We start from the raw sequence: 12,599 nt of genomic DNA on the forward strand, positions 1-12,599 counted from the left end.
CCAGCTCCAGGGTGGATGCAATTTCCTTGCTGCCCACCGTATTCCTGGCTGCTGTGACCGGCACCGCAGGTTGTATTATGTAAAATTGAAAATTATGAAAAAATGAGATATATGATACAAATTACCAAATGTTCCATTTTTTTTTTTCTTCTTTTATCACTGAGTTATTTACTACATAGAGAGATGACACTTTGCTCAATGGCGATGAGCTACTGTCCAAAGGTGTCCAAGCATGTGAAAGTAATGCTCATGGGGACACATCCTTTGTCTGGCAACAGAAGGACAAAGTCCTGGGGCAATAGGCAACCTGGACAAGTCTAGCTCATCCTTGAAGATCTTCAACTGTTTCATCACTGATACTCTCCTTGACCACATTGTTGCAGAAACCAACTGGTGAATTTCATTACTATTGCTTTTGGGTTCTCTCTATTTGTACTCATACTGAAGAAATTTCTCTTATACTGAATAGTCTGAATGTATTACTTAAACTTTTTCCACCCACTCCAACAGGTATGTGACTGCCCCCCTCCTGTCACCTCAAGAGGGCCTTGCATATCTTGGGCTTCATATTTTGATGGGGATAGTTACATTCTTGTTACCGCGACAACTGATCAACCAATCACATGTTGTAGTGTGTCTCATTGCCAAGGTAATGCTGAAAGATACGTTTGATCACCTGATAACTCTGCTCTCCTTTCTCCATATGGAGGAATATGCTCCATTCCTAGAGGACAGGATGTGGAAACTCCTCTCACTCTTTGTGCTGGAGAAGAACATTGCCTTCATTGAGTTGCTGAGGAAGTTCTGTGGGTAAAGAGCTTTTAGGATATTCAACCCAAACAAGAAGGCAACATTTGGGTTGAAGGTCTAAAAGTTTTCTGCCAGTACCAGAGTAGTGGCTCATTACACCTCTTGCTTCAGTGTGTACACTGAGCAGGACCATAGTGACATATCTTCATCCACGCAAGTGGTGCTGCAGTTGATGGGAGTCTGGCAGTTTCCTTGAGAAAGGATACCAGTTGTTTGTGGACAACTGGTAGGCAAAGCCTGGAAAAGTTAATGCCTAAGGACCACATTGTGAGGAGGGTGGGCAATGTGGACTACTGCACCACCAAGTCAGGGTTGCTGGTCTTGCAGTGGAAGGACCACAACACCATGACCATGTTGCTGACTGTTCATATCACTTCAATGAATAAGGATACGCCATTGGTTTAAGCTAATTACAACACTGGCTTGAAGGGTGTTGATGTTAGTGATCATATGGCTATTATCAATGCATACACTGTATATTGGAATCTCTTCAGTAAAATAAGGATGTTTGACTTTCGGCTCAATCTTATAACTGAGCATGTGGCACAGCCACAGCAGCAGAGAAGGCTAGTATGAGGGGTCCACCATTCTATTACCTTCCAGCCCGCATCATTGATATTCTCCACCTGAGGGCCACATACTTCTCTTCACTGACATAACACCAGAACAAAAAGGAAGGAGACTTGGTTTGTCCAGGCGTATCTATTATGAAATTGGTTCCTGTCTAGGCAAATGCTCCAATGTCTTCTATAACTTTGGCATCCATAAATATTGACACACAGTTGGCCCATCATTACATAGTTTGATTTAAATATGTTTTAACAATGTTTATAGGAGATAATTCCATGATTTACAGACCTCTTTTAATCATGGGTAGGGGTTTTCAATCTGGGGTATGCCATCCCATAGTTGTCTTGTGTCCAGCAACCCTTAACCCGTTGGATCCAGTTGTGATCATATGGCCGGTCAGCCAGGTGTACGCGAACAGTCAAGACTTTGTAAAGTTATTTTGCATTTTTTTTTTCCAAATATATATTTTTTTGCCATTTTCTAATGTCCATATCTGTCTTTTGATCTACTTTATCCAGATAGTGGTATATCATTTTCTTTACGCAGGCTCCATATCATCTCTCTATGTAATAAATAACTCAGTGGGGGAAAAAAAAAAAAAGTAACATTTTGTTGTCATATATTTCCTATTTTTGTAATATTCAATTTTCTTTAATATAACCTGTCCCGCCAGTCATGGTGGCCAGGAATACAATGCTGAGCATGGAAATGGCATTCTCCCTGGAGCCAGCACTCTTCCAGTCATGGCTCTTGGACATTACATTCCACACTTTTTTATTGATGAGAATAAGATAAAAGCCCCCTTCTAAATGCCAAATGAGTGAATCCCACTCAAAGAGCTTTGTAAACTCATGGCAAGTCTTTTCCGTCATCATAATACTAAGAATGCTCAGAAGATACAAGGAAAATGTACAAAGCCCCTGCTACATACGTTGGAATATATAGATTTACACTTAGTTTTAATATGTGTGTGTGTGTGTGTGTGTGTGTGTGTGTGTGTGTGTGTGTGTGTGTGTGTGTGTGTGTGTGTGTGTGTGTGTTTGTGTGTGTGTGTGTGTGTGTGTGTGTGTGTGTGTGTGTGTGTGTGTGTGTGTGTGTGTGTGTGTGTGTGTGTGTGTGTGTGTGTGTGTGTGTGTGTGTGTGTGTGTGTGTGTGTGTGTGCGTGCGCATGCGTGCGTGCGTGCGTGCGTGCGTGCGTGCATGTGTGTGTGTGTGAGAAAGAGAGAAAGAGAGAGAGAAAGAGAGAGAGAGAGAGAGAGAGAGAGAGAGAGAGAGAGAGAGAGAGAGAGAGAGAGAGAGAGAGAGAGAGAGAGAGAGAGAGAGAGAGAGAGAGAGAGAGAGAGAGAAAAAACCACTGTCATAACAAGCCAAAACCCAAAACATTTCCCAGCCATACTAACCAAAACATTGATGATTGCCGTGGCACCACAGGCAGAGGGAGCAATCTGTGAGACATGCCGTGCTGATGCTTGGAGCTCTGTCCAGATCATGACCTTCTTCACTCTAGGGCAGCTCTCTTCACCACCTCCCTCACCTTCACTTGCCTGCAAAGAAGGGGTTCCCATTGAAAAGAAGATATAATGGAGCAGATAGGGATGAAGTGAGATGTGAACAACAATAAAGCAGTACAAACATATCTTCTATGAGAAGGGGTTAAAAGTAAAATGTAAGTGTGCAACCCTCCTATCATTAAACAGGATTCCGCACCCATTTAGAGGCTGCTCACTGATGGAAGCATGTCTATGTTCAGTCCTGTAGGTTTCTTACATAATAAAACCAAATGTATTTAGTATTTCTATCAAAGTATGAAGAGTAGCTTGTATTCTTTTAACCCACTAACGCCAGTATATTTTGAAGGCTAGCCCGCAGAGTATTCGGAGCGCGAGCTCTGACACAACATCACACTGGTGGGACACCCGGCAATGTTTATTTTTCCGGATATCTCATATATGGGACACCCGTTGTAAATGGGTTAACAATATTAACCTCTAATGTCCTACTCACTATTCATACAGCCATATCTACCAAAATCATGGGATCACTATATAAAGCCTTTTAAATTCAACTGTTTATCAGATTCATGTAGTGCCAAATAATAATCCAGTACAGTCTGCCAAATTTCCTCAAGCTCATTTTGCAATATTACTTAAAATAATGATAATAAATATACAATCAGCACTCAGTTTACAGATCTGCATTTATTGGGTATTGGAAAAAACAGACAAAATCTGTGCTGTTAACAGAGTTGTGGCAACACTGGCCAGAAGCTGTTGTTTCATGAACTGTCCACAAGAAGGCAGTGCTATTACCTTGTTTACACCATGGTTTTTCCCCTTTTAATCTGTTAGTGTGTTTCAGTAATTTAGTGGTTTAGTATTCATCATTTTCTAAAACTATGTTGTCTCAAGAAAGAACAGAAAAGTAGAAAAGGATGACTCTAACTGTAGCACAAAAGCTTGAATTGCTTCTGCGTCTGCAAGTGGGTAAAAAACAAAAAAAGAGAGAAAGAAAAAATCTAATATGCAGGTTCTTTATACTTTTAGACTGGATGCTTTACTTAATAAAGAGTACATGAGTGTATCTTTGCTCTCTTCTTTCATGATGTACTTTGTAGTTTCAGTAACAACCACCAATCAGCTCTATTGGATCATTACCTCACTTTTGTCCTGAAAATTATTTTCTGGCATGTGAAATCACGCTTTTGAAATACCAAATACAAAAGTTTCCCTTAGCAAAACTTGAAAAATTGTTCTTGAAATTCTATTATCTATCTTGTGTGGAAAACCTTGATGTTCATCCTAGCACAGTGGCCATTGTGTTCGGATTATATCCCAATTCCATTGGGTTTATAATTGAAGACCACCTAGATATAATAATGGGTTAGTATTTCTAACACAACTAGGACTACCAGAAAGAATATTTCTAATACAGTACTGATCTCATTTCTGAAATTATGAAGAAATTAAAACAGAATAAAAATGCAGAAAGAAAAGAAATAATAAACCTGGAACCAATATACAAGAACAAGCTGTTGTGAAATGTAAGTGTCAATGCTATCAAATTAACCCGTGGCTGATGGTTGGCATGTATGTACATGCCATGGCTGTTGTGGACCGAAACTTGGATGGCATCGTATCATGCCCATTCCCATGCCACTGGCTCGTAGGACAGAGTTTGTTTTTCTCCAATAGGAGCGGCTTCATTTATATGGTAAAGATTTTAGGCAATGGCACCTATAATGAAGGTAAACCTTCAAAATTTTAATATTTTTATAAACTATAGCAATATAAAAGCTTTTAGGTGCTAAATGTCGCTTGTAAACTACCGATTGAGCTTAGCGCAAACAGGGGAAACTGCCGATGAGCACCAACAATCCTGTTCTTACGTCCACTTGCCAAACATTTTTACCCATTGGCACTGGGTTAAATCAAATCAAATAACAAGGAGATACTTGGAGAAAATTTTGAAAAGAAAGTAAGAAGAAAAAAAAGTGCATCAACAAGTAATTTTAGTTATCCTTCATTTTTATCGAATAATGTATATACTAGATCAAACATGAATACTTGATCTACCTTCCACAATTAAAAACAAAAAGAACAACCAATCACAAATTCTAAAAAGCAACCAAGAACACTAAAGATATTTTCAAAATAGAACAGCTTTCTCATCAGCAAGATCCAGGCACAGAAAACAAAACCAACTCACCGTGTTGGGATCCTGCGAGGGGTTCCTGTTCTTGGGCTGCAGTGACTTGACAGGCAGTGGGCAGGGTGACCCACCAGTTCCCACGGAACAAGTGGAGACTCCTCCAGGACCTACCAGCATCGAGGTACCAACTGAAGGTGATGGAGAGGTGCCAGCTGTGTAACTTCCACTAGTTGGCGATGCCGCCTGGCCTCCCTGAGCAGGGCTTGAGCGTTTGATAGAGGAGCCTATACTGCTCTCAGCATGGACACTGGACACAGACCCATCGCAACCTAGCTTGATACTCTGAAAGTTTTTTGCATTTCAATTTTTTCCAATATTTTCTTTCCTTACCATGCATGAAAACAACAACTACAAAGTGAAAATCTCGAGTGTGTCTATACTCTTAATTGTGCATTCCTGTGTGCACCTGTGTGTGTATTTATGTGTGCGCATTTCTGCAAATGTATTTTTATGTGTTCATTTGTGCATACTTGTATTTGTGCATGTATGTAACAATAAAAATAACCATAATAAAAATTATAACAATAATAATAATATCAACAACAGCAACAACAACAATAATAATATTAACAACAACAGTAACAATAATAACAATTTTAACTAGAAGCACTCAGAGCGTGTATATCTCTGCTAAGGCAATAGGGTCCTTGATGCAAAAGAAATATTCATATTTGAAAAATTACATTAAAATCACCTCTTTTTCAAATATACTAGTGACATCCGTAAACATTATAATAACAGATACCACTATTGCCAATACAATAGGGGTAACTGGTAACAAATGCAATCATTCATTTAAAAAATTCCTGGATCTTGATCACCACAAAAATATAATGGGATCTAAGTTAGGCTAAGACACAACTCTGAGTAATCCTGCTAACCAACTAACCAACAAACTAACTGACGTTACCAAAAATAAAACCTCCTCAGCGAAGCAATAAAAATAATAGTTGTAACAAAAGTAATTATAAAAATAACAATAATATTTATAATGATAATAAATACAATAACAACAATAATGATTATAACAATCATAATTACAATAACAATAATTATAATAATCAGAATAAGAATAATATTACCCCCCCCAAAAAAAAAAAAATAATAATAATAAATAATAATAATTATAGTAATAATAGTAACATTATCGTCATCATTATCATTGACAATAACAATAAACATAACGCTAACAATAATAACAATAACAACAACGATAATAAAAATAACGGTAAAAGTAACGCTAATAAGAATAATACTGATGCTCATAATAATAACAACAATAACAAGAGAAGTATTAGAAATAATAATAGTAACAATTGTTGTAGTAGCAGTAGTAGTAGTAATAGCAATGGCAATGGCAATAATAATATTCATAACAATAATAATCATAGTAATAGTAAGTTACAATACTAAAAAAAATAATCATAATAATCATAATAATAATAATAATTATAGTAATAATAAGAACAATAATAATAAGATGAGTAATGGTAAGAATAACAATTCATATATCATTATAAACATGAGATAATGATAATAACCAAAAAATATAAAATTATATAAAAATAACATCATTGCTCCTAGTACTAACCATTACTACTACTACTAATAAAAAAATGTGAAAATTAAATCAATAATAATCATAAAATAATAATCATCATAGAATAATAACAATAACAACAATAACAATAAATAACATGAAATAATAGTAATGATAATTATGATTACCCTTGCTAATATCAGGTACTACAAAATAAAATCAAGAATTACCTAAAGAGAACAAACCAGGGGTGATGAAAAAATTTGGCATGAAATTTACTAATAAAGTGCTTTGTTTAGGGGTCCGAGCAATCTGGGGGAGGGGGGGAAAAAGAGGTTCTATATAGATCTTCTTTGCTAATAAAAATAAAAAATAATAAAAAACAATAATAACAATCATCATCATCATCATCATCATCATCATCATAATAATAATAACAACAACAATAATAAAAAAAATATGGCAACAAAAATCACCAACAAAAAAATCAATAATAAAAATAATAAAAATTCAGAACAACTTCATACAAAATTAATAACCGTAACAATAAAATTACAAGTAGACTATATTAGCTAAATAGAGCTGTATCATCCACTCTGAAAAAGACGTAAAATACAAATACTTGTTTTATATATAGCAATGATAATAACATTTTCATGGTCTAATAAACATCCATTAATAACAGCAATCGTATTAACAATTTGTAATAAGTAAAAGTAGCAATAATAATAATATTAACTCTAGTACTAATGCTATTAATGAAAATAAAAGCAATTAAGACACCAAGAACTTAAATGGAAAACAATAACAATAATAGCTAAATCAATCGTTAATTATTACAATTTCATAATAACAATAATAATATAAATAATAATAATAATAATAATAATAATAATAATAATATCATTAATAATGATAACAATAATAAAAAAATAAGAATAATGATAATGATAATAATAATAATAATAACAAACTATAATAATAATAATAATTGATTTCTGGACAGCTGCTTCCTTCATTATTTCCTGTCTGTATAGTTATTAGTATCTTAACATTATAAGACATAAGATATCAATAATAATAAAAACAGTACTGATATCAATAGCATCAGTCAGAAAAAAACTTTTTACTGCAAAATTCAAGATATTGGGAAATTTTCAGGTATGTACCAATAGGGCCTAATTGCATACATGTTGGCTGAGAGCATGTGGAGCTATTTGTATGCCACAAAATTCACAAAAAAACTACAGTGGACAGCACATTACCTCTAGGAGACTGAGTTAACATTATCATAATAATAATAATAAAAATAACAACAACAACAACAATAATAATAATAATAATAACAATAATAATAATAGTAATAGTAATAATAATAATAATAATAATAATAATAATAATAATAATAATAACAATAACAATAATAACAGTAATAATAATAATAATAATAATAATAATAATAATAATAATAATAATAATAATAGTAATAATGATATTGATGATGATAAAAATAATAATAAGAAACAATAACAATAATAATAGCACCAATAGTAATAATAACAATAATAACAATAATAGCTACAACAGCAATAATAATGAGAAAAAACAATAACTATAATATTTTTAATAATAATAACAACAATAACACATCATTATTATTATTGACATAAAAATAATATTAACAATAACAAAAACAATATAATCCATTATCAGACAACCATTACAACAACAACAACAACAATAATAATAATAATAATAATAATAATAATAATAATAATAATAATAATATTGATAATAATAATAATAATAATAATAATAATAATAATAATAATAATAATAATAATGCCACCACTAAAACTACTACTACAATTACAACTACTAATAATAATTATAGTAGTAACAGTAGCAGTAGTGGCAGTAATAGTAATAGTAATAGTAATAATAATAATGATAATAATAATAATAATGGTTCAATCAAATGAATGAAAATACCAATACCAATAATAATAATAATGATGATGATAATTATCATAACAATTATAACTATAGTAATAATTATGATAATAACAACAATAAAATAATAATAATAATAACAATAACACCACAGTAAGATATAAAGCTATAATCACCAAAGAATTATTCCAATATACAGTAAATAATAACAATCATAATTCTTTCTCATAACATCATCTTTTTTCCCAAAAGAAATGTAATGGCCTCATAGTGACATATCTAACATAATGATTTAAACAATAATTTGTTAAATCAGCATAAAATCTGTGTATCATGAAATATTGCAATAATGTACTAAAGGAATATATAACAATGATATCAAAATTTAAATCAGGATCATATCGACACATAAAATTCATAAATTACCTGGAATTGAATCAAATGAAACTAAGAACACTGTAAAATATGTTTTACCACCTGAATACTGTAACAGTTTATGCAACATGAAGATTATAGTCATGTTAAGAAGTAAAATGCAGAAAATCAGGGAAGTGCAAACCATAAATGCATGACACAGGTAAAGGCTTTAAGACTAAAAGATTCTTACATCTACAGAGAGAAAAAGATATTAAGCAGAAGGTGATCCAAGCTACACACTCTTAAGGAATGACCTTTGTTATGTAAATCAGACAATGACTTGATCTATCATTCATTAAATGTGCTAGAATGTTGATTGAAGTTTTCTACTCTACAGCCTGCTTTTGACACATGAATCACCAATACATGAATTTATGAAGAGTATTACTCCTTACAAAAACTCCAAACATTAATTTGCAAACAGAAACACAACCTCTACGTGCAACACAACATAAACAACAATGTCATCCATAATTCTACCACAATCAGAACCTGTTTACCTGCACCTCATGCCCGAGTGTCCTGTCTATGGAATACCACTTCCACAATTTCAGTACCTACTCATCAACCTGATACTACTACTTTCCTCGACTTTTGTCATTATATTATGTCAATCAATCTATATTCTTTTACTTCAATCTCCCTGGAAAAAAAGTTAATGGGTATCTCTAAAAGTGACAGTATAAAGAAATATAAAACATAAAATGTTCCTAAGCACAACCAAATCGCTAAACACAGTGAAGATGTATATCATCTTCTTGACAAACAAGTAGAAGAAGAAGAAAGAGAAAAAGTAGTACTAGAAGAAGTAGGAGAAGAAAAAGAAAAAGAAGTAGAAGAAGAAGAAGAAAAAGAAAAAGTAGTTGTAGAAGTAGAAGATAGAGAAAAAGAAGTAGAAGTAGAAGAAGAAGAAAAAGAAAAGAAGTAGTAGTAGTAGTAAAAGGAGAAGGTTTACATCTGCTTTACAAACTCAGGTAAAGGTAAAGGGTTCAAAGGTAATAGCTGGGAAACATATGTATCCGTAGAAAAAGCCATGCAACAATCTTGAAATATCAAAGCAAGGACAAGAAGCTTGCTACTGAACTTTTACCAATCATGAGATGGCCAAAGAAAGTTATGATTAAATAGTTAACAACAAAGAGAAACAATGAAGACATACTTAAATAACATTACGAAGTAGTTTATCAGTCTCAACATCTATGTAAAATCCATTTAAATCCACCTACCAGAACAGGAACTAGAAAATCATGCTTTCTTTTAATCATCCAAAATTTAGGGTGTAAACAACAAATAAATAATTAAACCAATAATAATAATAACAATAATAATAAACTAATCATTACAATGCTAATAAAGGCAAAGGCAAATACAAATTCTTTCCCAATCGAATAAAGAAAGAAAGAAAGAAAGAAAGAAGGAAAGAAAGATATATATATAATGAATTTAAATAATAAGTTTACTCCTCAGTACAACTATTCAAATTATAGAAATGATAGAAATGAATATAAATGTAAACACATTATCAATCATAAAAAAGCAATAAAAAAAAAAAAAAAAAAAAAAAAAAAAAAAAAAAAATCAATATATAACTAACCACTAGTTAACACAAATCAAACGTGTGTGTGTGCATGTGCGTGTGCGAGTACATACATATCAACAGGTGTGGGTAGGGTAAGTGTAGGTGTGGGTAGGTGGTAGTATGTATTTTTTTGGTGGGTGTGAGTACATGGGTATCAATAAGTGTGGGTGGATATGTGAGTATTAGATGTGAATGTGTGGGTATCAGCGTGTGTGAGTGTTTGGTTAAGTCAGTTAATAATAAAAACTTGATGAAAATGATATAAATAATGAGAATACTAAAATATCAATCCTTTTTTAAAAGCTCATCTATAAAAGAAAATAAAAAGTAAATCAAACTATGTAATTTACTTTGCATATATTCATAAAAGGTAATCATGTTAATATAATCTAATTACTGCTATTTAGAGGGTGGATGTCATTTCTCATCTGAAGATAAGCAGTAAAGCCTCAGTCACACTAGCCCTTTTTCCATTAATTTTTGTGCTCCACATTAATTGCATGCGTGTGGAAGGCCTCCTAGACAAAGACAAGAGCAACTGTTTTTCTTTTGTAATTTCCATCTTGCTCTTGTACTACAGTGGAGCTATGCTATTAGATTGTTTTTACAAACATAAAAAAATACAAGTTCATGTGAAACTATTTCAGTTTAACAAAATGCATCTTTTTATAATAGAGCAGTATCCTTTGCATTATGATATTCATAAAAATAATATAATGTTTATGAGGAAGCTTGAGTGATTCCTAAGGCCCAATGACACAAAAACTGACTGAAAAAGTGCTAGTACAATAAGGCCCTATGAACAGTGAATGCCTTTTAGTATTAATAGTTTAAAAGTTCCTGACTATGGAACAAGACATTGACTCCCATACCAATACAAATTTTGCATAGGGCCTCTTATGGAACCAATGGCAGTCTACAATAAAATCCAAGAAAAAATACTTTGTCATTGTCTTACAATGAATATTGTAGAAAGATATAAAAAAATCCATGTTTTTTTTTTTACTGATTTTTCATGGCAATGGTGATTTTTGACTTTAAATGCATATTAAATTATTTCAAATATATATGTATAATTGAAGTTGAATGTATAGACTGTGCATTTGAGAAATTTAGGTGTAGATTAAACTTTCTAAAACAAATAAAATTAAAAAGTAAATAACAAAATATAGATAAACAGATGATGAACCACTTACAAAAACAAGTTTTCTATAAACATTTTTTACAAAAAATTAATTTAACCATATTCATATCTTTTGCTTGTATGAACTGGCTATAATGTTCACTTCTGTCTAAAGAAGTTTCTGGTTTATGATGTTTTACATCTATAGCTAATTTACGGTCATGAGCTTTAAGAAAATATATCTGAATGCCAATGAAGAAACTGTAAAGGTACTAAACCTAACAATACTTTCAACATTACAACTGCTTTTGACTTTACCTGTGATGCCTTTCCACTTGGATCTGAAAGGATGTTGAAGACAGAATTTTCTCTGCGATGTAATCTCCCAACACACGCTTCTAGATTCGCTGTCTCAGCTTGTGGTGCACCATTCCTCTCTGCCTGTTGCTCACACTGTCGTTCTTCATTCTTTGGTCGGTGAGAGAAACATACATTCTCATACTTAGGGCTGGACAGCTGATTGTGGAAGCTGACACTGCGACCAAACTTTTCAAGGAGGCTGTACTCTTTGGCTGGGCTTACCTCAGGTGCAGAGACAGATCCCAAGTTGTTGTTGGACCCCTTGCCCGACTTGTTGGTGGTCTTGCTGGTGCTTTTGCTTGAGCTACTATGGATCACTGAAGGATCTTCGCCATCCTTTAGTGCCGTTTCCGTGCTGCTACCGTTAGCATGGGGGTACCTTACTGATGATTCGTATCTTTCAGAATTGCTGTCATCACCATCTTCATCATCTGCTTCATCGCCAAAATCTTCATCAATCATGTCCATGTCACCCATTCCTAAGTTGTTCTCCACACTGTCATTATCAGGAGGATCATACTCTTCTTCCTGTTGTGGAG

General features: G+C 33.0%; 1 protein-coding gene across 4 annotated transcripts in view; it reads right to left on the reverse strand.

Moving 5' to 3' along the window:
- Positions 1–12,599, reverse strand: part of LOC113814248 (uncharacterized) — a 37,852-nt gene that overhangs the window by 18,790 nt on the left and 6,463 nt on the right. For 2 of the 4 annotated variants that reach the window (XM_070121051.1, XM_070121041.1), the window contains exons 3-6: positions 12,283–12,599; positions 12,019–12,168; positions 5,086–5,370; positions 2,781–2,924 (exon numbers count right to left, since the gene is read on the reverse strand). The exon at positions 12,283–12,599 is cut by the window's right edge. In XM_070121051.1, coding sequence (XP_069977152.1) covers positions 2,781–2,924; positions 5,086–5,370; positions 12,019–12,168; positions 12,283–12,599 — 896 coding nt within the window. Of the gene's footprint in view, positions 1–2,780; positions 2,925–5,085; positions 5,371–12,018 lie in introns of all 4 variants that reach the window. The other 2 variants (XM_070121030.1, XM_070121021.1) reach the window with 1 other exon arrangement.

This window comes from Penaeus vannamei, chromosome 1 (genome assembly GCF_042767895.1).
Source record: "Penaeus vannamei isolate JL-2024 chromosome 1, ASM4276789v1, whole genome shotgun sequence".
Taxonomy (NCBI): domain Eukaryota; kingdom Metazoa; phylum Arthropoda; class Malacostraca; order Decapoda; family Penaeidae; genus Penaeus; species Penaeus vannamei.